The sequence below is a fragment of the Periophthalmus magnuspinnatus genome, chromosome 9 (genome assembly GCF_009829125.3).
Source record: "Periophthalmus magnuspinnatus isolate fPerMag1 chromosome 9, fPerMag1.2.pri, whole genome shotgun sequence".
In the NCBI taxonomy this organism is placed as follows: Eukaryota; Metazoa; Chordata; class Actinopteri; order Gobiiformes; family Gobiidae; genus Periophthalmus; species Periophthalmus magnuspinnatus.
The window spans coordinates 11,497,555-11,524,138 of NC_047134.1; the positions used below are offsets into that span (position 1 = coordinate 11,497,555).

A 26,584-nucleotide genomic window follows, 5' to 3' on the forward strand; every position below is an offset into this window, starting at 1 on the left:
TGTGCCAAAAACGAGCAGACAGACATCCCCTTGAAGCCTTTAGTGATTGGAATTGATCAGAGTGATAGATGTTTTTAGAAAAGAAGAACATGACTGTGACAAAATTTTCAGAAATCTTAAATTAAAAGTTGAAAGTCATGATGCTGAACTTGTCCGACGTGATTCATATTTGTTCTGCTTCCATTTACATTGTATTATATTTGACCTTTCTCAATTTACTGCTGCACCTGACACCGTCTTTATCACTTAAGTCCAATTTCATTAAAAAGTTACACAATATATTTCAAGGAGCCATCTGTGCTATTCAGTGAAATTAGATTCCGCGTGACTGTAAATGCCAGCTGTACATTTTCAAATAGGTGCTGTTAAAGGACATATTCTACCCTTTTCTCTGCCGCTAAAATGTCAGCCTATTGACCCGCCTCTCTGCTCTGTGCTAATTTGCGACGCTCTTTGACCTGTGACTTCTATGTTTCAGAGCTTGTGGAGATCGCTTCACAACCTGAAAGACGTCGGCGTGGTGCAGGTGAAAGTCATCAGGGCTGAGGGGCTGATGGCCGCAGACGTGACTGGTAAGAGACGATGGTTAAGACAGGTTAGACTCCAGCTGTAATGAACATACTGCTTTTCAGATAAACTTTTATGAAGAGGATATGAAGTAGATTTACTTTAAGGTGCATTTTATATATTGTAAGTCATATTTTGGATATTTGTGCATTTTATTATTTTTAGAATAGTGTATTTTGCCTTTCATATGGAGAGATGCTGCTCTGATAGACAAACGTATAATAGTAGTAATACACATATTTATAATCATGATGCTAGTTTGCGATTGCCTGTTGTATTTTTTTATACAGATTAATATCAGTCACGTCCTCTGTTGTGTCTCAAACCCGGTCAATCATTGTACAATCAGCTTTTTCCAGTGATACATGTGAAACAAGCTCATTCGTCACCTGTGATTAATAAATACAATCTAAATTATCTCACCTCAGATTAACAGAGTTTAATGTTACACTCATTGATTTTGCAGAAATCCATTATGTTTTTTTTTCCTTTACTTTTTCAATATGGATAAACCATATGTGTCTCTGATTGGCTGAACCACCTGTCAATCACTCCCATGTGAAAACAGGGAGATTCACAGGTGACGAGATACACTTATTTGTAAAGTATTGAAGAAGAGTGTTTTCTGGACCCTAGACAAAGTATTACATTTATTTATTTATTTATTTATTCGGTCATTACATTCAAATCAAACATTATTTAACTTGTATAAGGTTGTACATTTCTATCATGACCAAAAGGGTTTAGGCCAGGGGTGTCAAACACATTTTCACCAAGGGCCACATCAGTGAAATGGCTGCCGTGAAAAGGGCCAGATAAAATAAATGTAACTACTTTTTAAAATAGTTAATTAACTGTTTCTGTATTCATTACTTCTTCAAGTTACAAATATTACATATGCATTTGCGCAGATGTAAAAACATGGCTGATAAAATGACATTTTAAGACCATCATACCTTTACATTTACCCTGTCGAGGGCCACGTAAAATGATGTGGAGGGCCACATTTAGCCCACGGGCCTTGAGTTTGACACATGTGATTTAGGCTGAAGTAAAAACTAAACCAAAAAACAAAACTTATAATGCCTAACCTATTTTAATAATAATAAACACACAAGAATTAAAAGAAAAGCAGCATCAGTTCTACAACATATGACTAAATATGTAAACAAAAGAAAAAGTACATTGTCAGAATAGTAGTAGTAGTAGTAGATTGTAATAGTACCATCGTCGTAGTTTTAGCCATATTTTGAGAACAATCAGGTGAAATAAAGCTAAAACTATCTTTCATAATCAAGACTTTTAAATGCATTCTGGGTCACACTTTACTTTACAGCACATGTTACTCACAGCATATAACACAATGTAAACACAGTAGTCAGGGGTAGATCTCGTAGGACCGGCTCATACACTGGAGCAGGTACGACGTATTAAAACTCGTCTAAATAAAATCATCTTTACCTACAAGCAAGACACTGACGTCCCAAATGATATGATACATTCCTGCGTCATTGCCCGATAGAAATGCTCATTTAAATAATTGAGAAAAAGCACACATTTGGACCAACAACCCCCCCACACACACACACACCCCTCCACCCTTCACGCACACAGCCACACCTCTCCTCTCTCCGCTTGCTCTCTGTGAATCCTCCCTTCTCCATTAATTCTTACTTTTAATTAGGTCTGCAGTGGACAGGCCTACTTTTTCACTCTGTATTATCCAGCTGAATGAGACGGAGCTTGTGTGTCCTCCCTAAGAGTGTGCTGCTGTGAGATTCCCTCTTTCTTTGCACAGCCCCATTAGCGGCAGAGTGGAGCTGCTTGATTTGGGTTATTGCATTGGGCGACCTGAGCAGCCGGGAGTGCAGGCCTAAATGGCTCTTTGCCTCTTGTATTTCACTCGGAGCAGAAATGTGCTCGCTGACCTCGCCGTGGACCTCATCATTTAGTCTGAGCGCAGCGCATCTGTCAAAGGAGTAAAACTGTACAAATGTGGAACGTCTATTGGCAATTTGTTTGGCTTTCATTTGCTCTATCATGACCCGACTATGAGTTCACAATTACTTATTCTGTTGGCTCATAGCAATTATGAATTAAAGCAGATTTGGTTTAATGTAACGGACGTGACATAGGGCAAATACTGTAGCTTATCCCTCTGAAGCATTAGGTATGCTTTTTAAAAGATTTGGAGCGAGCCTTTGTGTTATTACATTAATGCAAAGGACTATAAAGGACCCAAACCAAAGCGACGTTAGGTATTTGTTTATAGTTGTGCCGTGTTGCAGTTTACATTATCCATAGAAAATATAAATAATCATTAATGTAAGTTTTATGTACTGGTATATAAAGATATCTATTAAAATACTAGCATATAGTTATATAGTCATGTAGTTTTCAGTGAGGACACATCTATTTTACTATATTTGCACGATGTATTGAAGTTATTGTAGTAGTTCAGTACAAACACACAGACATGTTTGATATGTGATGGTACAAAGTGAAGTATAACATCTACTTATTTAAACTTATGTAAATAGTGATCATTATTCTTACAAAATAATAACAGTGCTCGTCTGTGTAGTTTTTAGCCTTGTACTTTTTATCGTGGACTGTATGCTCTTTAAAAATACATAAATATAAAGATGTGAGGCTCCATATAATTATCCTGTTCCTGCCAATCACCTCTGATTAAATTTAAATCCACGCTCTCAATATATGATATGGAAATGAATTTTAGCTCACTCCCCCACTTTCGCTCTAATATTCAGTTTTTTAATGACACGGTGGAGGTGCACAGTTGTCGTTAGTGTTGAACTTTCACCTTATTGGCCGCTAGCACTAGAGGCGCTGTCTTAACCAATTACACGCTCCTATTTGAGCGCCACTCAGAGATGGTCCAGGTAATGTCCGAGCAGAGCCCGCCCCCTGTGCCCAGACCCTCTGGGTACTGTGGCACGGAGTTTTACTCCGAGAAGCGGCAAACCCATTTCACCACGCCTTAGATAAGTATTAAGGATGAGTAGGATACACGTGAGATGAGGAGGTGCGCTTTGCCATAATTGCCTCGGAGGTGGCTTAGATTTAGTGAATTTGAAAAATGCATGGTTCTGTATAATCATATTATTCACAATTTAAATTGTGAATGACAAGTATAATATTTATTTCATGGTGCGATGTGCGCTTCAGGATCTTCGCCTTACGAGGTTTGGTGAACATAACCAAGCCGAGTTTATGCTGTTCGTCCCTTATGAACTTAAACACAACTTTAAATAATAAATGATACTTTTGCAAAGAAGGTAAAACATGGATCATTCTGTTATTATTCTGTTTTAGTTTTATAGTGTGCGTTTCCAGACATATTTACATTTAAACATTAACCTGTATAAGTCTCCAAAAAGTAAATATGCTTCACAAACACTTTTTATGACTTTATTTTCATTTTTAGTCACAGAAATAACAGATTACAAGTTCTTTCCCTTTACAAAAGAGCACAGATATCTGCCGTTTTGGTTTACCACCACTTTTCTAATTACAATACTTTTCTTTAGATTTTTTTTTTCTATACATTTACCTCAAAATCTCCTCACTACTTTCTTTCTGCGCTCTGAATGTGTGTGACCATTGAAATGCTCCAACAGTCCAGTCTCCACTCAGACGCACAAGAGCTGACAAACAAAGGGGATTGTTGGTTTTAGAGACTATTTTCAGTTATCCTACTCCAGGCCTGAGAGGACCTACTCCACAAAAACACTTGAATTAGAGGCATCGAGGAGGAGGAGAGGGGCTGTGTGAATGGTAGGGAGATGGGGCTCTCTTTTCAACGCGCCTGTGACCCCTTCTCGCCCGCTCTCCTGTCTGTTTGTCTGTCCGCCTGTCGCGCACTCACCTTGAGCCTGACCCGCTGTTGGCCGGCGCTGTTAATATACGGTGTTCATGCGGTGAGGGCTCTTATGTGGCTCTTGCCGAGATATTGTTCCTGCCACCGACACACACACACAGGAATGCACACGTGAAGCGACAACGGACAACGGACAACGGGTACAAAAACACAATTTTTCCCCAGAAATAAATGGTACTGTTCACTTAAAGTTACATGAAATTCTGACTATGGCCATGTATATTTTTCTGTTACAGTGTGAGACGTTAGGTGAAGTTTTAAGTGCAGTTGTCCAAAAAAGTCAAAACAATATTTATTTGAGCAGGTTTTAATACTGAAAAAAAGAAAAAAAAAAAGAAAAAAAAACATTCCTGAAAAGTTTGAGAATGATCTTGAAATAGTAAAAAAAAAAAAAAAAAAAAAAAAAAAAAAAAAAAAAAAAAGTAAAAAAAAGAAAAATAAATAGTAAAAATAAATAAATTAATAATAATAATAATAATAATAATAATAATAATAATAATAATAATAATAATAAATTAAAACTATTTGGGTTGAAAAGTGTTTTTTTGTTTTTTGTTTTTTTTGCCATATGTGGTATTGAAATTGGTGTTGTGGCACATGTGTTTCATTTTTTATGAATATTTTACTTTCTAAACGTCTGAATGTCTCTTCAGTTCCACTTCCAAAAGTTTTTTTTATTATTTTGATAAATCCTCATCAGTATTTTATCAAATCAAAACAGTACTACAAGCAATTTTGCAGAGGATATTTTAAGTAAATATAAAGTAAACAGTGTGAAAATATGTTAATTTACTCAAAATATGAACAGATTTTTACTATTAATTTACAAGAAATGCTCGCTATATTAAGTTTTTTTACGTTACGTCGATTTTATACCAAGAGTCCCAGTTGTCAATATCCACTTGAAGCTCCCACATCGATAAACCCGCACAAACATATGAAAAGCAACACCTACGGCTCTGCATTGATCACCCTGACATTTACTTTGCAGACCCACTAAATGTCCTGGCCTTGTCACAACATTTACGGAAAACCACACCGGTCTATGACGCACACACACACACGAGCGCACACATACACACAAACCCAGCCCAACGTCTTCCAATTTGATTATGCTTCAGTAATTTTTCAATATTTTCAAATAATTTCCCTGGGACATATTTTCTTCACAACTTCCTGACCCAGCCTTTTCAAGTAATAAGCAGGAACAAACAGCCCAACAGCTCCCAAAAGCTTTAATAAGAAATCATGATCAAAGCTGGAATTAATACTTGTGTTGTTTGGAGGCGTTTGGAAAAGAGGCAGGCTGGCAAGTGCGGGGAGTCACTTTTTCTTCATGTACAAAGAATCTCAACTGTGATATGTTAGTAAACAAATAGAAAGTATATCTATAGATAGAAATTCTGTATATTGTATCCTCAGGAGGTCAGACTGTGTGCGCTCATTTTATATGTAATAATGCAGCAGTCTATAGGACATAATCTGCTCTAGTAACAATAAAAAAAGAAAAAAAAAGAAAGAAAATGAATTATCACTTATAACCAAGAGCTAGTTGTACTTCTTAATAAAATAAAATAAAAATAAATAAATAAATAAAAATTAAATATGTAGAGATATATTTACATTTTAACTGCTTTTGGAATTGTTTTCTAATATTCTTGTGTCTATTTTTGAAATGGTATTAATGTTTTTTTAGTCTTTTTATTGTAAACATTTACATAATGCATAAATATATATTGTGAAAACTAGCAGTTTTATTATTATTATTATTATTATTATTATTATTATTATTATTATTTTTAGTTGATGCTGAATTTGACTTGTAATATGTAGAATTTAAAGACATATATGGAGTATTTTTCCCCCGTTCACCAGACTTGCAAATATTTTTCACATAAATGTCACTTACTTTGTTCAATTAATGTATTTTTTTGTTGTTATTATTATTATTTTTTTTTGCTTTTGTTTTTTTTTTTTGCAGGTAAAAGTGATCCTTTCTGTGTGGTGGAGCTGAGTAATGATCGGCTGCAGACACACACGGTTTACAAAAACCTCAACCCTGAGTGGAACAAGGTTTTCACTTTGTGAGTTTTGTGCTTTTCTTCTTTTTTTCACAGATTTAAATAACAACAATGAACTTTTGTAAACCAAACAAAAATACTCATCAAGTATTTTTTACATATTTCTATTCCATTTTTTATGATTAAACTGATGATATTTAATGGATTCAAATGGAACATTTGAAGTATTTGATGTATGTAGTTCTCACATTCTTGTTAAATATCTGACATCTTATTTCCCTGGTGGTGTCTCTGTGGCTCAGTAATGTGAAGGACATCCACTCAGTTCTGGAGGTCACCGTGTACGACGAGGACCGTGACAGAAGTGCAGACTTCCTCGGAAAAGTGGCAATTCCTTTACTCAATGTGAGTGAAACAGTGTTTGTGTGGATTATCCTTTTCTCCTGGGAATAACATCAACTCCATAAAGAGCAGAAGAAAGAATGATAACACATAGTGGGTTCAGGTTATTTTCTGCAACTACGCAGAAGGCTGTTTCACAAAAGAAATGTCAGGAAAGTAAAATTGTGTGTGATAGTAAAGAAAAAAAGGTGTGAGGTGGATAAGAGCGGATGTAGAAATGACACTGATTGAGGGAGAGAATGCTGCCATTTGGAGAGAAAAGACGCTGTGTGTTTCTGGTATCTGAAGCGGCCCGCAGTCTGTGTGTCTACTACAGTATATGTGTGCTCTGCAGTACAGTGTGATTCCCCAGGATAGTTAATTTCTGTTTGACAGAGCTGAGCTGCTCTGGGTAATGAACAGGTACTTGTCAGAGTTGCCACAGTTGTTTTGGGTTCCCTGTCAGCGGCAGCAGCTGGGGTTCAAAGGTGGCCTGGGGAGCCGATTCAGCCGGGTATTGCCAGACAGACGCCTGTCATGTCCCTCTCCCACAGATCCAAAATGGAGAACGCAAAGCCTACGCCTTGAAAAGCAAGGAGCTGACAGGGCCAACAAAAGGGGTCATCTTTCTCGAAATAGACGTGATTTTTAATGCTGTAAGTCCTTTTCTGCTTTTTTTGATTCACTGACTTTTTTGCCCCTACTCCCATTATCTTTCTTATTCTTTCTCCAGCAAAGCACCCCCCATCGGTGCTGCACCTCTCCCCATGCTACTGTTGTCTTTATTCTGTTTGTCCCTCCTCCCTCCCTAGCTCCATCTCATCCCTCGTCCCCTGTCCCTTGTCCTGATTTTGGCTTTAATTATCGAAGACTCCCTCTCAGCAGCCTTTGTTCACACAATCACCATCACTGTGTGTGTCCTATAGCGGCCATCTTGCAGCTTTCAGTGCAGCTCATCATCCTCTAATATTGGCTGTGCCTGCAAACAACTATGTTAATGCTTCCTTAGAATATTTTGGTTAAACAGAATCTTCTCAGTGTAGTTGCTTCTTATCCCTTTGCTTGAAATGTTCCTCTGATAAGTTCATGACATGTTGTTTCTTACCATTTATTCTTGATTGAGAGTCCTCGCTGTTTCCCCAGGTGAAGGCTGGCCTCCGAACACTGATCCCCATTGAGCAGAAATACATTGAGGAGGAACCCAGAGTGTCCAAGCAGGTACTTCCACCCACTGCTTATGTACTACAGCTCTGCCTTATTTTTACTGCTGTCTAACACTGTAGCTCCAATTCTACTTAACTGTCAAAACCAAAAGCAACACGCCTGGAGAGTGGCATGTTGTAATGCACAACAACTGTGTGGGCAAGATACAACAGGGTGATTGAAGAAAAAACAGCATTTAATTTTTTTTCTCTGTGTTCTGCTTTCTCTCATCTCGCCCCCCTCACATCCTCTGAGCGGTGAATAGAAATGTCAAGCTGTCAGCTCTGGGGTGCATAAGTAGATTGGCCATCCTTATAGTTGGCCCTCTTTGCCACTGCTGCTTTGCAGTTCATTGTCACGCCGCTCAGTGTGGCGGCACCACAAAGGCTGAATAGCAGGGGCTGGCCCACATCACACATGTCATATAAGTGACCGTTTGGGCACAGCAGTCAGAGCTACAGCATGCATAGCCGAGTGGGTCCCATACCACCCCTTTGTCAGGCCCACAATCGTACCCTTTCCGTGCTCCTCTTGCCCTCTCTGTCCCTCTTTTCAGAGAACTGGCCAGTCCTCTCCTGTGTGCAGTCCTTTTTTCATCTTCATTTCACCTCTGACTCACAGAGATGACCCTGGGCAGCGTCTTGCAATGATGATGTCACCACTGTTTTGGAGGGATTGTCCCGTGAGGGCTACTTTTGTCAAGCAGCTCCCCGCTGTTGCTTTTTACTCACTGTGCGGCATTTTCATCTGTTGCCTGCAAAACACCAGCCATTTTGTTTTAATTATGACTTGAATTAATAATTTTCCTCTTTAGTTCAGTTATAGGGAAACTGTTAACATTTATTATGGCACTTACAGCTACAATGAGCCACACAGAGTGCAGCACTGACAAATACAAATGGATTTTTCATAGTTGCAGACGTCAGGGTGTCTGTGTCCTCTGCAGGACATAACACTCACTGTGAGTTTGGCATAAAAAGGTTATCAAAATTATATACAGGTGTCATCCTTCTCTCATCTTACACAATTGCTAGACCAGTTGAACACTGCTCCTAGAAACAAGCATCTGCGATGTTCAGACAGTGGATTCAAAGGCCCAGTCTTCCAGAAAGTAAAATAATGGCCTAGAAATGGTGAGGAGCGATATGCAGAGACAGTGGGTCCGGTGGGAGCACTTTTTCCTGGTGTTGACCTGATTGGGTGGTTGGCTTTCTGTGCTGCTATTCCCTGAATGGTAGGCAGCCCAGAGGGAGGACAGCAGTTAGCCAGTTCTCTCTCATCTCTGGCCAAGTGCCTGGAGAGCCCTCAGGGAGCACAATCCTGGGACTGTCTAAGAAACGGTTGTGATTGTGCTTAACTTTATTACTGAGAGACTAGACTTAAAGTATCACAGTTGTGAGTCAGCTATAGTCATGCTTTGAGTAGATATTTTCTAGGATGATATTTGCATTCTCAAACGATGACTTTCTAATGAAGAGGGACTTTTGCTTCTGCCTGAAATGTAACTTTTTATGTTGTAATCTTGAAAAATGCCCAAAGTCACAAATTGAATAGACTTTTGAACTTTTCAATTCTCATAGACATAGATTTACCACAGTAGTTGGCTGGTTGTGTGTGCACTTTATTACAAATCATTTCTTAATAAGTTGTTGTTTGTCCTTCTTCAGCTCCTGTTGCAGAACTTCAACCGAGTTCGCCGCTGCATCATGTTTCTCATCAACACAGGCTGCTACATCAACAGCTGTTTTGAATGGGAATCTCCACAGAGAAGCATCTGTGCATTTGTGGTAAATATCTGCAGTTATTCATTTTTAATTAAATATGAAAACAAATAATGTTAAAGAGGTGCAGTGCAAAGTTTAGGAGATAAAGTTACATTATGTATAGTGAGAGAATACACTGTGGTTTGGTCGTAAAACATTTTAACATATATTGGGCCCAATTCTCTTATTCTTTAATATGTTTTAATATCTAATTAATTCAGAAAAAATGCTACTAATTTATTTATTTAAAAGATATAGAGTATTTCCATTCTTGTTTTATGTATTTTCTTCATTGCAAATAAGTAATATTTCTTTATTCGTCTGCACTGTGCCCACTCAACAGACATAAATCACTTTTTTGGCTTTAAAATATCTGTGCACATGGTGGATGTATAGAAATCTGTTGTTGCTTTTGGTGCCTGGACAGTTGGTTTTCGGGATAAACTCAAGTGTAGCTGAGGTCCAGAAACACTGGTATATTTAAAAAAAAGGCTAGTGAAATGTGACAAGCTGTTCACGTGACATGAGCAGCTAGAATCACACTCTTTCCCATCATGCTCCTCTTCATCTCCCCCCATCTGCCTCTTCTACCTGTCAAGTGTGTGGTATTAAAAGGTGAGCAGTAATTGGAGCACAGAGGCATCAGTAAAAGACATGGCAGAATGGGAGGTGATGGGCTCCATGTGCGCTCCTTACCCTAGAATGACAGAGTGGCCATTTAATCCCGTTTGCAGCAGCATTTTGGACTTAAGTAGTAACAGGACAGGCGGACCCACGTCACCCCAGCCCTTTACACCAATGACACCCCATAGCACATATAAAACATTAGAAGCATTTGGCACCAGCTCCATCAATGTACAGGCCTTTTATATGTCCTAAAGCAGAACGCTGTGGCACCTCAAGGCATGGGCCAGAAAAGACAAAAAAGGTGAATATTAGCTATATTTATCGTGCACTTTCACACATGCTATATTTGAAATTACACACACTCAGACATTCATTATATAAAATGAAATGAAATGAGTTAATTGGAATTGGCATTCTGCATTTTGAAAAGACATTTGATAATGTCACCTCTGGTCATCACAATCTTCAAGTGGTTTAAATACACTGGGCCCACTATTCATTTTCTCATTGTACTTACTTATATTCACAGTATTCATATGATGATAAATGATGGATCTAGGCCAAGGACATGGTGTTTTATAGTTTTTTAAAAAGTCTGAAATGTAGGTGTCATTGTGCTTCCTCCCCCGCGCTCTTTTGGGAGTGTGTTATTGTATAAAAATATGCACTTAGCTAAAAGCATGGCAGTATTTAGGGTCTCTCCTCCACACTCAGGTACTTCCTCCCTGCTTCCACTTCCATTTCTTCATCCCCCTCTCATTTCACCTCACTTTGAGAGGCCTCTTAATCACTTCGCTCATCTCTTTAAGTGGCTTTTTATGGGGGGCCATCTGGCCAAGGTGGTGCGTTCACCAAGGTGTGCTGTGTCTGCGTGTGATTAGCGGCATGTGTGTGTCTGCTCACATGTGCACGTGCACTGCTTGTCTGGCTGTCTCTCTAGACAGATGTTACACTTAACTTTCCAAAATGGCTGTCGCTGCAGAGGTGGAGTTGTGACTAATTTACCCTGTAAACGTACAAATATATGCACTTGTGAACCGCTAAGCAAGCCGCAGGGCAAGAAATGCGTGTGCTTGTACATTTGAGTAGCTACATATGAAAATGCAGTTATCATAAGGTGTCAGTTTACAACACTCCCTCGACAAAATCACTCAAAATCACTTCTTCCTCTCCTTCTGCCCAGTGCTGCGATGCCAGCCGCATGTACATGGCGCCCATTAGTGCCAGCTGTGATGAGTGTGTGTTGTGTGTGTCTTTGTGCACGTGAGAGGAGATACCACGTCTCCTCTCTCTTTCACACCCACACTGCTGTCACCCACCCGTCCCCACAGTGAATCAGCCGCTGTGGCAGCTTTGCCTCAGGCGTTGGCACAGTGGACGGGCCTGCAGTTCGCTCCTGTCCTGTGTGACGGCTGCCTTGTGCGCTGACGTGCCTGTGCTGGCCTTCATCTCTCTGTCTCGGGGTTAAGCGTCATCCTCCTCTCCCTACACCTGCTGGCAGACTACTCTCCCTCCATCCCCGCTTTCTCTTTATCTCTGGCCTGGTCCCTCCCAGAGAGCCGGGGCCATTGTGGGCCACACACTGTTGGGTTATGTTCTCCCGCCGCTGCCAGCTCTCCCTACGGCCCGACAAGGCAAGACAAGGCTGTTATTGCCCTAGGGACGGCAGGCCTCAGCAGCTCTTCCTCCAAACAAATTTGCTGTAACTTTATCTGCAATTGGGCCCTGAATTGGGAGCAAATAGAGGCAGCTTTGTGCAGCTTGGGGAAGGGCGAGGGCAGAGAGCTGGGGGTTGTTGGGGAGGCAGGGGAAATGATACCGGCCTCTTTTATGTCAGGCAAAGTAGGACTCTTATCAGGAAGAGAGCCCAGACAAGGGAGCTACTTCTAGAGGAAACTGGAGCACCTATCACCTGCTTTGCATTTAGATAAAAATTCACCCTGCCGAAATAAAAAAGGAAAAGAGCATAGACAGGTACAGAAGAAAACTACTGGAGTGTATATGTCGCGGTGTGTGTGTTTTCACATGTCTGGCACACAGTTTGATACACACACGCAGTACAGAGACTCCTGCACACCGAGCACACACCACTCCAGGTCTCTTTAAATTGCTCCTTTGACTCCTCTTCAAAGATTCTGTCTAACTTTTAAAAGTTTAAAAGTTGGGAGTTCGTCTTTGCCCACAGCAAGGGACAGCTTTGAAAAGATATACCTTCACATTTTACTACTCTACTGATTTGCAAAATGGTTGATTTAAAATCTAATAGCATGACTAAGAGAATACCAAATCAGCACAATCACTGGAGATTTAGACTTGACACACAAAGCACAAGGCCTGTTTGACTCTGAGATTGCGTCATCAGAGATGGAGCACTGCACTTATATTTACTATATAAAGGGGGCATTTGGTGGATAAGCAGTGCTTTTCTATTTCTGCAGTCAGTCGTTTCTTTTCTTTTTATAGAGTTCAGTCCATTAAGTGTAGACTGCACATTTCTTTATTTTATAACAGAACAGCAGGGGGCAGTCTACCACCACTGAATGAGTGGAGGGTCCAGTCACACGCAGGACAGTTTTTCTCAAACTTAACAGGACTTCTAGCTGCTATCTGGCATCACTTAGTGCCAGCGTTGAAATTGATGTAAGGGAGATAAAGGGGAAGTCTGAAATTCAAACTTCAGTTTCACTCCACAGAGACAGAGCAGGAGGAAAGTTAGCCTGGTGAGTGGTTAATGTAAGCCAAAGCACTGAATATTACCCTCCCACAGAGCCGCGGCTCATTGCCGCACGGACCAGCCCTGTGTTTTCACATAAATAACATAAGATATATCTCCAGTGCTCTGCAATGAGGGCCCGAATAAATCATTTTGACTCCTCTTCCATTTTTATTTATTTTTAACTTTTGTTTTAGTTTCAAGTCTGTGAAAGAGCAGAACAATGATAACAGTGTGTTTTTGCACTTGTACTCGTCTCTGGAAACTGGTTTTAAAATATTCAAAATTCACTTTTTTGTGTGTGAATTTTAGTTCGTTTTTTTTTTTTATTGCTTTAAGAATAGATTTACTATAATAGTTCACATTTAAGTAGTTTATTCTAACTGTATTCAGTGGTTTGATTAATAGTTCTTAATAGCACATAAAAGTAAAAATACATAATCTGTGAACTAACATTGAAGTTAAATATCCCTTTAACTGAATACCTGAGCCCCCTCTCCCACCATGCAGCCATGGAGCGGACACTCTACAAATCACTCACATTCCCCCATAAGATTTAGATTTCCATTTTTCTTTTGGTGCGGTGTGTTTTTGTATCTTTTTTCGCCCCCTCGCCTCTGTGGTCACTGACATCCACAGCGGGTTTCTTCCCACTCCCTCTCCCCAGGCGCAGGGGCTGCCGTCTGGGTAGTGAACTATGAGCTGGTGCCTCTGATGGTGCGGTCCTGGAGGAGAGGTGCTGTAGAGCCCACATTACTCAGCCCGGGGGGCACCAAGACGGGGCAGGGCCAGTCACTGCTGGTGTCCGCTTCCTCCAGCTGCCAGTCAAACCTGGCCCTCAGCTACGAGAACCAAATGGTGGAGGAATGAAGGGGGACAACAGGTTAAACTACCGCAGGCTGCAAGATTTTTTATTTAAAATTGTAATATTATGGCAGTGGATTACAAGAATATATAAAAATACCAAACTGAAAATGTATAATCCAACTATATGGTTACAGTTTTTATTACAATGAGTTTCAAAGAGGTATTGTTGTGTGCCGATGTACGTGTGAGCTAGAAAACGTATGTTATTAATAGCCACAAGAATAGATGAGAAACAAAGTGAGCTCCTTTGTTTGAGTGATGTTTTTGCACTTCAGTGACCCACTTTACTTAGGTAATTCTGGTGTTTAACGGCTTTACACATGACACATTTTGTACATTATTACCGCTTTAGAAAGCTGGATAAATATAGCAGCAGTGAAAGCAGATTGGAAATGGGCACACACTGTTTTACCGGTGAACTGTATCCTTTCCAGCTTTGTGAATGTAGTGTATTTCATAAAATTTAAATTACACAAAGTGACAAAACCTTTAGTGCCATTAAGAACATTAGGTTATCACAAAATGAGGAACGTAAAGTTGTCAAAGTTACAACATCGGCCACTTAAGTTTCTGTGGCAAAAGGAACAAAAGTTTGGATCATTTATTTTTATTCTTGAATTGTTGTTTTGACTTTTTGTTGCCAAGATTTAAGAGATGCACGTCGTCTTAGTGAGTGGGTGAAAGCCAGATACGCCGCCGCTGCCTCACTATATGCTAATGCACTCTCTGAAATAGACTGTTGAACCCCGATATCCGCATTAACCTTCCACTGTAAAATAAAAACAAAGTCAATTCTCGCCTCTCCACCTATTTGCCGTACACACGCAAATAATAGTGAATTTGATTATTATGTTCTGTGTTTCGCTGGTGTCATTCAGCCTAACATAATTGGCACGGACCCTTAAATTCGCTTTGTGTATCTAAGGTTTCAATTTGTTTCTTAAGTCACACTATTTGCATATCCATATATAAGAAATTTGCTGCTTATTCCTTGTTTATTGTTATTAATTTGATGCATTAATATGAAAAACTGGCATATAATTAACATTTCAAATTCTTGTTTTGTTCTTTTCTCTACTTAAGTAATTGTGTAGTTGACATGTGGCAAAATCTCCCAGTTACTCCTAAAGGTTCTCACATAATTTCCAAACTTTTCCCTTTTTTGTGCTAAAGAGTCTTGCCAAAATCAATTGCGAGGTTTTCTCAAAGGTTAATTTCTCAGATGCTTCTCTCTTGTTTGGAGATGAGATGGGAGGTATCGTGGGGTTATGCTCTTGGCAGATGTGAGCAGGGAGGTTAGGCAGGGGCGTAGGGCTCTTTTGCAGCCAGAGAAGCGGGTTTTGGGGGTTTGGAGTGACAAGGTTAGGGTGTAGGGGTACAGGGAGCGCGGGGTCACGTGAAGAGGTTCGGCCTTTGAGTGCGGAAGGGTCAGCGTTGGTTTGGTTGTTTTGCAGAAGTACATGACCTTAGCTCGTGGGATGATTGGCATGAAGGGAAGAGTTTTTGACATCTTGTACTCTTCCTAACTCCGGCCGCCAAAGCTCAGGGTCCAGAAAGCTTTTTGGGGGGAGGTCACGGTGGCACCAGACCTGTACCTCTGACTGAACCCTACTACACAGCAGTTATAATTCTGCATATGAATGTGGACAGCCTCGCTCCCATATGGGAACCACTAACTTTTGTTCAGTTTTTTCTCAATTTACTTGAATACTAAAGCAGAATACTCTTACTTGATGCTTAATATTGCCTAAACTTTTAACACATTAACTAACACATTTATAAGTTTTCCCATTGAATCACATTTGTATATTATATGTGTAAAAAAGGTTCAGATTTTTACTCTTTTGAATGTATGTGTATTTTGATTTTCAGTGCAATTTACTTTTACTTGAGTATTAATAATATTGTAAATAATAATATTTTGGCTTCACCCTCCTCTTCTCTTCTCTCTTCTTCCAGCTTTTTGTCATCATCGTATGGAACTTTGAAATCTATATGATCCCCATGGCACTGCTGCTACCCTTGGCCTGGAATTACATTCTGATCGCATCGGGGAAAGATACCAGGCAAGACGTGGTGAGTCAGACCTCCCTCTCAGTATCTAACACACACATCTTTGAACAGTTTTCATTCAAAATCAAACAAAATATGCAAATGCGTCGTGCAGATAGATGTCAGTATCCCTCACGAGACAAAGCAGATGAGCATAACTCAATTAAAAATATCTTTTTGATTAAATTGCCACTCTAAACATCGGACAAAAATTACTCTCGATGTGAATAAAAAACTTCTACAAAAATTGAAAAACATCCCATCTGCCCCTTGAGGAAGAGCATTCTCAGTGCAATCTCACATTTCGCACCATTGCGCTCCTTTCAGCCAAAAGAAAAGGCAGAAATAATAGGCTGTCACCTTGAGCAACGTTACGCTACTTACCTGGTACTATATTTATTTAATTCATTTATTTTTATCTCTTCTACCAATTAAATAATGTCAAAGCAATGTCATGGAGAAACAGACATGTTTTAATCATTCCGAGAGTAAGTGAGCGAAAACGAGTGAGAGAGCTGGACTACGGAGCGAGCGTGAACAATGAAGTGATTAATTTTAATAAGTGCCTTTTTCGGAGTTAGAAATATCCGGTTCGGACGTCGCACTCAGACTTCCAAGCTGTCCCTGATTCGTCTAAATGTACAGTGTATACAGGACTTCTTACGGACTCTTCTTTGGGTTAGATTTGATTTATTAAAGTGTTATCGTGAATGAACTAAATCTGATCGTGTCAAATGCCATCACAATAGAACACATACCAAAACATACATCGCAGATTTTGCCTTTCCATTTTCATTTATTCCCAAAACTTGCCTACACTACAGTCGAATTATTCTGATTTCATAACTATACTGAGTTGTATCCCTCCTGCTAAAACTAAGACTACATAAAACCCCTCTTTTGTGAATGACATTTCAGTGGCTTCTCCTTCCTACCTGTAGATGGCGACATTGCTTGACAAAAAGTCCCTGAGATGCCTTGAGATGAAACCCCAGCATTGTGCCTGGCTCCTGATGTGTTTATTCAGTGCTAATGCTCTCAGCTCACCGTGCACTTCCTAATTAAAACAAGGCGGCAGAGGTTACATATCTCTCTGATGTGGCAGTCACTTCACATATAAGCACATGTAACTTACACTTGACGGAGTATCGCTTTTTCCACTTTTTATGAGCGCTATTGTGCCTCAAGTACTTTCGAACATACTTGGTACATTAGCATCTTATTGATACTCTTTAGGTATGTGCCTGTGTAGTAAGAGCAATTTTAGTTATAGCTGTTTACAGTATTTCTTGCGTACAGTCACCGGCTTTGCTCATTCTTGTAGTTCACACTCTTTTCGTGCATAGATGTAATAGTTTTCCACTTAACGTGACACATTGTTTTAGTCATTTTGCATGTGGCATACAGAAAAAAACTCCAAAACTGCTCATCTACTTTCACAAAACCCTCCATAGTGTTTATAGTAAAGTTGTCAAGATACTAAAAATGCGATTTCGATACTAAAAGAAAGGCTTGATAAAAAGTTTAAGGTCAAAACAATGTCATTTTCAACAGAGAAGTAACAGCAGTTTCTTTAAAATTACCATGTTGTCTTAAACTAGTGCGGATTTAGAGCAAAACTGTTCTAAAATTGCGTTAATGTTGCTGTCCAAGATCCTAAAAACATCTTGCTTATGACGTAGTTTCGCAAATAACAGCAAAGCCTAGATACTTTCCACTAGGTGCGTCTAATAAGGTGACCATTGTGTGTGTAATTTATGTTTCATTACTACCTACGGCTCCTTCCTTAAGTATAGTAAATACGCATGTTGATAATTCCCATTTGTTTTTATGGGGGTCTTAATATGTTGCTCCTATAGCCACGTCTTCATGTCCTTTGCCTTCCATATGTGCGGGCAATCATGCATGTAAGATAGCTGTGCTCGTGCAGGAGTGTGTGCAGACATTCTATGCAGCAATCCATCCTAGAAAAGTGGGATTAATTGTCAGAGATTAGACGCATTATTTCTGCTTTATTTCCCGTTGCCACTATTATAAGAAGACTAGACCTGGAGCTACATACTGTCTTTCATTCTTGTCCCACAATTGTAATTTTCTGTGCCAGGATCAAACCATTATCAGCTTTATTCTGCAGCCGGGGTATGTATGCGATTTAAAAAGCCATAATGCAGTAATGTATGTGTTATTTCTTTGTGTTTTTGTTTGCTGCACATTTAGACGCCTTGAATCCCCTGAGTCTTGTTCGTGTTTGTTTTCAGTTTCTCACTGTGTGGCAATACAAAAACAGCAAAGAAAAAGAAATACAGCCCTGAACAAAACTTATAGTGAGGAAGAATTGCGATTTAAACAATTTAGTATCAGTTTGAATGACAGCTGCCAAGATATTTAGTTTAAGTGGGTTTTTGGTTCAATAAAAGGGGCGTTTATCCCATTACTAGACAGTTTTTAGGAATGAATGTGAGGTTTGTTCTTTCAGTGAGGTTCTAGTTTATTTGTTATTCTTTGCATTACTTATACAACACTTTACTTTCACGTAATACTGTACACTGACTATTGAGCCCTTATCAAGCTGAAGTCATTGTTTCCCTTTGTGTACTTGGCAAGGAAGAGAATAAGGATCAAAAAGAAAACAAAGGGTGCGGCGGAGTACTTTTAATTACTTTAAACAACACACCAAATTAAAGCTTTGTGCTCATGTGAAGGGTCAGCATCCGGAGAGCTGCGGTTTTTCCAATAGTCTGGACAAAGAGTAATGCTGAGGGAATCTCCGCTCGCTCACTCAATCTGAAGGCGAAGGAGGGAGGGAGTTATATATTCTTAAACTCCTTTGATTTCCTGGTAGAGCTGGGCTGTTAATAAAATTTTAATTGAGATCAAGATTCATGATCTAATCGTCAATTATCAGGTTGGGTCTTTTTAATCGAGATGTCCGCTGCTAATCCTCTGTCAATAAAAGTATGGAAGGGTTTTTTGGGCGAGTAAATGTGGCTATTTTTTATCAAATGGCACTGTTTTTTTTGTTTATGTCCATGGAATCAATACTTTAATCAACTTTTATTTTGTTTTGGAGAATTCATAGATTGTCTAGTTGAGGGATAAATGAACCGAGAACTTTACTAGGCTTTACGTTGTGTGTCTGGTGCACAAATAACCACTTTATTCTCTACCCGCTGTAATTCAGATGTCAGGGTCACCTCCTTTAAGTTGTATTACTCACACGTTGCTTCACAAAACAGTTCCTGGATCAGTGCTCCTTACCCTCGCCCCAACCTTGACCGATACCTTCCGAGCAGTCTCTCCGCATCTTCAGAAACGACGATTAAAGGCAGGGCGATGCACCGGTGAGGTCGCGCCCCTCCTCTTATCTTGTAACACGCTGACCTGTGAAACCCCGATGCAACCGACTTGACCTCCACGACACACTTTCTACATGCTCATCCAAACAAATAAACGATCTGTGCAAATTTTACTTTTGGATTCCTGTTTAAGATCGGTGAACATTTCCTCCCAGTCTGTTGCGAGGATGTTGGAGTCAGATGGCTGGATGCGGTCAACCAGAGGACAGCGAAGTGAAAAGGGGGGGAAAACCTGTAAGCCATGTGTACAAATGTGTGTAGCTTTAAGCCGCAGTGTATTGGATTTCTACATTCAAGTGATAGACTCCGAGATTAACCAATATGGACACATCCCAAAAGTAGTGCTTCCTAGCTGTTCAGTTGGCCCAGGAAGACCCGGAGCAGATGTTATGAAGGTGTTAATTTCACTGCAGCCTGTCGTAGAGGGCACATACAGAACGCAGTGATGTCTCTTTCTACCACAAGATGACGGGCAATTAGGCCTCGTCACACTGGAGGACCATCCTCTTTATCCCATGCTCCAGACCATTACATAGATTCACCCACTGGATCCGCCAAGCCATTACAGAAAAGAAGACCTTAATGGCGCAGAGATACTTCACACTCACAGACATCTCTCCAGTGGTGAAGAAGAAGATGACTGCTCCCAAGCACAAGCACACTCCACGTCCTGGATGTAATAGTATTTTCTGTAAAAGTAAATATTTATCATCATTAAGTTATTTTTATTATGCTGCTTTATGGGACTTTACGGCTGATACTCGTACTGCGGTTTTCTAAAAATACTGCAGGTATAGTTTAACATACGCATTGGTTTTGCGTTTTGCATTTTTGCTAAATCTTCAATTTGTTTATGACTTTCTAGGGGCAGAAATGCAAATGAAATCCCCCCTGGTGTGAAGGGGTTTGCGTAATAATCTGACATAGGTTTATACATCAAATCCTTTCAATTTGTCCATGCTTGGGACTGATTCAAATAGTGTCACATTTTATGCTTTAATTTAGCGCTTTTCTGTCTTCCAAGCACTCAAAGCTTTTTATATCGAGGAACCACTTGTTCACACACATGTCATACACCAGTGTGCACAGACACTGGAAACGAGGTGGGTTAAGTGTCTTGCCCAACGACAGCATTCATCTGTGGGAACTAGAATTGCAAATTGCACCGCCATATATATGATATTTATATTGTGAGCGGGATTCGAACTGCCAACCTTCAGCTCATTAAACAAACACTCTTCCAACTGCGCTACTGTCGCCCTGTGTTTAAGCTCTGTGTTTCCCAAAAAACCCTGTTTGTTTTCTATTTTTCTTTGATTATTTGTTCTGAACACGCAATCTAATCTCTAAAACAAGCCATACTTTGACATCTGCCCTCATTAAGACCCATGCAAAGCGCAGGAAGCAAAAAAAATAAGTATTAAACAAAGAAACTGAGCAACGCAGGTTATTACGCCTGAACTTTTACCAAAACTTACACCTCACCCTTTTCCCACTAAAAACCCAACTTTGGAATAAAAACTAAGAATGGCAAAAGGGAGATGGAGTGGGAGCTGGAGACAGGCTAAAAAAGTTGGATCGACAGAAAGACAGAGGCAAAGGCGTGCGGCGGTGGATTGCAGACTCTCCTTAGCGAAGAGTCAGACATGGCAGTTGGTGACAGGTGACAAAATCAAAAGGTCATGTCACTTTTAAGTGGGAGCGCCTGTGCCCCGCTGATTTCCCCCGTGCCGCCCCAGCATCATCTCGGCTCCTCTCTCCGCAGCTCTCTGTCTCTGCTAAAAACTGGCAGCAGAATGGCAGGGAAGAGAGGCAGAAAGACAGGCGACGGGCAGAGTTTGAGGCAGGACGGGAGCATCGGGAGCATCAGGAACGCCACTGCCTGGATCCTGGCACAGCCGCCCCGTTTCATCTTGTTGTCGCTGCCTCTTCCTTCCCCTGTTTGCCTCCGCTGAACCTTTGTAACTGTCGCTACTCTTTGCTCAACATCAGCCGTTCACGATGTCTGCCTCCGTACGTGTTGTTGTTTTTGTTTTGTCTACACTTTCCAACAGTTTTTGACTTTCCATTTTAAGCCTTGAGCAACGGATCACACATCAAGTGCTGTACATGCGAGCTTCCATTCTGCAATTGATTTCCAAACAATAGAAGTCGCCCGTGAGAGATGAAATGTTACAGAAAGTGTTGTATTCACTGGCTATCGGGTGACGCTAGTCCTATACAAATGCGATCGCCACATGAGTTCATACATGTGGACTTATCGGCCCGCAGATGAAAAACATACATTGTGAGTGGATTATAAAAATAAGCATCACAAAAACACGTCTTTGTCAGATTTGGTGATGCTTTCATGAATATGGAGGCCCCTTTCTCACCTCCACCCCCAGCATCCAGCTCTTGTAGCACCCCAGCCTCGCCCCTATCTGGCCCCCTGCTGGGTGTGCCCTGGCTGGGGCAGTGCAGATGGAAGGGCCCCCCTCTGAGGGCCGCGGCTCTGACAGCTTGTGAAGGGCCCGCTTGGGTCAGCCAGACTCCGCCAACAGCCCTTATCAGACGAGCAGCCCTCCCCCAGTTGGCGCTGAAGCCGGAGAATACGCACATCCTCACACAGACGAAGCCGCGGTGGACAGTGCATACCAAATAGGGCCTTGAGATCCCCCAGCCAGCCAGTCGGCCAAAGCTCAGCAGCTGGAGAGGTTAAAACCCCCTCACGTATCAAAGAGGAAGAGCAGCAGGGCGATGGAGGGAAGGAGAGGGAGCAATGGAGGAAAACAGGAGGAGAAAGTATATCTTCATGTTCACAAGTATGTCTGCTTTGGCGTCTATTCCCCCCGCAGCTGTCATTGGGAAGGTTAGGAGTGGAGATAGTGAGACTGAGCCCAGCCCTGGAGAGAGCAGAGGTTTTCCAGGCGAGGGTGAAAATTATGTGGCTACTTGTTCAGCCTGTGGTTTTGCTGGTTCTCTGTGGAGTACTTGTGTTTTTGTCAAGTTTACTTCAGTTAAAGTAGCATTGAGTCCATTGTTACACAACTCGTGCAGCAGCAGACACACTAACTACAAACCTGCCCATTCTCCTGACATTGTTTTTGGAATATTCTATGGCGGTCAGAATACATTAGATTAAATTGCATAGTATAAACCACATAGACTATCAGTTCTATCGCTTATAAAAAATTCCTGACATTCGTTTATCCATCCAGACATCCAGGCTTGGGATGGACATAAAGGACACACTCGTGACCCCCTGTGGCTGCATTTCACTTCTTGACAATCTGCATTTCAAATCTACGAAGGGCATAAGGTTGGAAAATATGAGCAATACACATGAAAACAGCAACAAAATAACGGAAATAATCTTCACCGCAAAAATACACACTTTTACGACGTGTTTAAGTCTCAATGTCATTGCTTGACTTGTTTGTGTTTTATATTATCACCATCTCTGTGTGCGTTTACAGGGAGCAATGTAATCTGTAAGAGTAGCCGCGTTGCCCCTGTATCATTTGAATAGGTCTGAATATGTTAATCCCTGCCTCAGTAGATATTGAATTGACTGGAGCAGCTCTACAGGCAACGGCAGCCACGACGTGATCCAGTCAACAGTGGGTCTTTGATGCCGGCATGCTGTAATGATAGTAATTCAAACAACGTGATAATGGAGGGATAAGCAGACAAATGATATCATACACCAAACAGGTCTTGGAAAGAGAGAAGAGAGTATAGGACAAATAGAGAGTGGTAGGGGCATAAAGAAAGATGTTTGGAATTCATCAGGCGCGTAGAAGGTAATTTATATCCTCCCTTACAGAGACAGTAGCTTTAGTGCACGCATTTAGCCGTGGCAATCTTCAGGGCACATGACATGTTCTGTGTCTTTTTATTTATTAATTTTACACTGTGTCTCATCACGGGGAACACGGCTGCTCCCTGTAACCAGAGGCGATAGAGGGGAGGAGAGAGAGAGCAGAGCAGAGAAGAGGGGGGAAGCTCTAGATAAATGACACTATCACTCTCTCTGCCTCTTTAGGTCATGCTTCTTCAGTGCGCCGCTCATGCTCGTTGCCTTTGTTTAAAGTTGGGAGCGTGTGCCAGCCGTGCCCCAGCAAAGCCTCAGTGTGGAGGAATCCATTATGTTTGTATTTTGGCACGGATGAAAGGATTTGTGAAGGAACTGTGATGACTTTATAAACAGTTATAGTTCATTTATTCAGAGATGCCAGAAGGTTTTCATTGCTCTGTAACAAGTCTGTCTGTACTGTCAGCTGTGCTCAAGCATTCTCTTTCCGATGTTTGTACGGTCTTTTTTATAGTTTATAAACATATTTGTACCATACTGAGAAGAAAAGAAAACAAAGTCTCAGCTTAAAACTTGACGAGGCTATAAGTTATATCGCTCTGACTCATTGAAAAGATTATCGCAGCTCAAAACCATTTACCAGTACAGGAAAGAGTCAAGTAGGAGTCGTTCCTGGTCTTTCTTTGAGTTTATGATGACAGACAAATTAGCCGTTCAGAGAAATGCATGGTATGTCCTTATCAAAACAAACATGGCGGCTTATGAGAAAAAAAAAAAAAAAAAAACGTCTAAATTTGGCCTTGAAACCTGAATGTGTGAATCAGAAAATACCAGAACCAGTTTGGATCACAGGCTATCAGCGTCCTGAAAATAATCTGTATTACGAGTATCAAAATATAATCTGGACAAAATATTTTATCCAGATTTGTGACCTGCTGAAAGGTTGGTTCATGGTTGCTGACCCCTGGTGTTGGTTTATCCTGATATTTGTGCAGTGATGTATTGAATGTATCACTGGGAGGAGTGCAAAGTGTGTCATTTGTTTAGGCACCAATGAAGTGGGTATAACCAAATAAAGATGGAGGAAGGAGTGTGTGGTGTGTGTACGCGTTTTGCCCTAGTGACTCTGTGCTATTGATAGAGCGTGTACACTGGCACACAGCACTGCACAAGCCTGTTCTCAACTCCTCTTTGTTTGTGTGGGAAGCTGCATTTACATAAGAAGCTTATGTCAGCTGCCACTAAGTTTCCCCCTTATTCCAATGAAAACAAAAAGGGACAAAAGCTATTGTCTTGTTAAATAATGATTTTTGGATTTCTCTAAATGACTTTTTGCCATTCTGGAGGAGGTTATGTGGTTATGGTGATATTGGGACCATTCAAAGTTTTCTCCCCAATACTGGGGGTGGCATAAGAATAGATGAATGGTTCGTTTGACAGCTGTAGAGCTTATGATATGGGTGTTTGTTTATGTAAATTTAGAGCAACAATGTGACTTTGTAGTAGTGAACCGTGATTGACAGAATAAGGGTGGATTGGAGATGCAGCAGGGTCTGTTGTTTTGAGATAGTGTTACAATAAACTTTGTACATGCAATAAAATACATAATTAGAGCTAAAATGTCAAAAAGCCTTGGGTAATGTACAGTACAAAGTCAACACATGTATATATTTCTGAACTATACTGAAACAGACAAGGAAAAAATCTATATATTATGATCTTTTTTGTTGTTTAGGGTGACAGTAGCTCAGCTGGTAGAGCTTTTGTCCACTGATCTGAAGGTTGACGGTTCAAATCCAGCTCTCGACATAAACGTCATTGGTTGAGCAGATGGATATTGTCGTCATGTCCTTGGGCAAGACACTTAACCCACTTAACCCTGAGTTAAGTGTGAATGGGTGAGCGGTTCCTTGATGTAAAGCGCTATATGAATGTGACCATTTATTTTTTCTAACACTTTATTTTACACAACAGTGAGTATAAACACTAACTACCTCATAAATGTCCAAAATGGAATAAATCTATAACATGTAACGTGAACCCTCTAATGCCAAAGCTTAAGCATGGTGTAATTACAGTTACATTCCAACCTTTATTTGTCTTTCTTTCTATATTTTGTACACAATCCTTTTCTTTGTTCCCAAAACCTGCACAGTTTACAGAGAATCCATTTTCTTTTCCTTGGTGCCTGTACAGTGCGGTTTGGATTTTTGAAGCTACAGATCCATTATCCATGAACCAGTGAATCGCATAGTTGCTCTTTGTCACTGCGCACCTCCCTTGTGTTTTCTCTCTGGGAGCACCTTTCTGTCAAAATCGCTGAATCCTGGTTAAAAAAAGAGAGAGAGAAAGAAAAGTTAGGTGAGAAATGGTTGCAAAGGTCAAGAAGGTCACAAACAAGCAATCAGCGCTAGTCTGTCTGACGGAGTTTTTGCTAGCTCTGCCCGCCGTACGCTATAATATTGGCTTTTGTGCAATGCGATTTGACTGAGTGAATAGAGTTTAATCCTTAGCTCGTCGAATATTCAAAGCCAGAGCATTTGCTTACATTTCCAGAAGTGTCAACACATTGGAACAACAGACTGTTTCTAAAATTAACAATCTAAACCGCTTGACATATTAGCAATGCAATATCATCCCATACTCATTAACACGCTAGCCAGACATAAGCACAACAAATCAGCTTTAATACGTCTTTCTGGCTGCTTTTTGATGACGTTAACCCTTCTGTTTTTCAAATGTTCATCTGAATCATAGCGTTTGTGTAAACATTTTTATTTTTTCTTTCTGTCTTTTCCGCTCTTCGTATTGTCACAACTGTCAGCAAGCGGTGGAGGACCTGCTGGAGGACGAAGATGAAGAGTTTGACAAAGATGACAAGGTAATTATGTCTGGTGTCAAAAGTGCAGCCACACAAAACAACACACATACTTATCATATACACGAGCGTAGAGGAGGGGCCGGTGTGGCTTCACAGACTAGAAATGCAAGCAAAGTGACATTTTTTTTTTATATATTTTTACTACTATTGTCTAAGGTGCAAACACATGTGCAAATATTGTACAAATGTTTCTCTGGATACACAGAAATGTTCAAAAACTGTTCCAGATTTGTGCTGTACAGTGCAGAAATAGTTTGTGTAGTTATATAAAGTTACTACATACATATTACCTCTTTGAATATTACTGCCATGGCTACTGAACTACTCTAACTTCAATACTTTTTAGACTTAGTACCTTTAAACATATGTAACTAAGCAGTAGGTAGAAAAGATATTAGGAAATGTCTTTTGAATGAATCCCTTATTTCCAAAAATTTGCTAAATTTGTTAAGTAAA

At 40.4% G+C, this 26,584-nt stretch overlaps 1 protein-coding gene across 7 annotated transcripts in view; it reads left to right on the forward strand.

Annotated features, from left to right (window-relative positions):
- mctp1a (multiple C2 domains, transmembrane 1a) overlaps positions 1-26,584 on the forward strand; it is a 108,389-nt gene that overhangs the window by 59,896 nt on the left and 21,909 nt on the right. For 6 of the 7 annotated variants that reach the window (XM_055224447.1, XM_055224449.1, XM_055224448.1 and 3 more), the window contains 8 exons: positions 479-572; positions 6,450-6,552; positions 6,792-6,894; positions 7,425-7,526; positions 8,014-8,088; positions 9,741-9,860; positions 16,003-16,119; positions 26,072-26,128. In XM_055224447.1, the coding sequence (XP_055080422.1) occupies positions 479-572; positions 6,450-6,552; positions 6,792-6,894; positions 7,425-7,526; positions 8,014-8,088; positions 9,741-9,860; positions 16,003-16,119; positions 26,072-26,128 (771 nt within the window). The remainder of the gene's footprint in view (positions 1-478; positions 573-6,449; positions 6,553-6,791; positions 6,895-7,424; positions 7,527-8,013; positions 8,089-9,740; positions 9,861-16,002; positions 16,120-26,071; positions 26,129-26,584) is intronic. The other variant, XM_033972787.2, reaches the window with a different exon arrangement.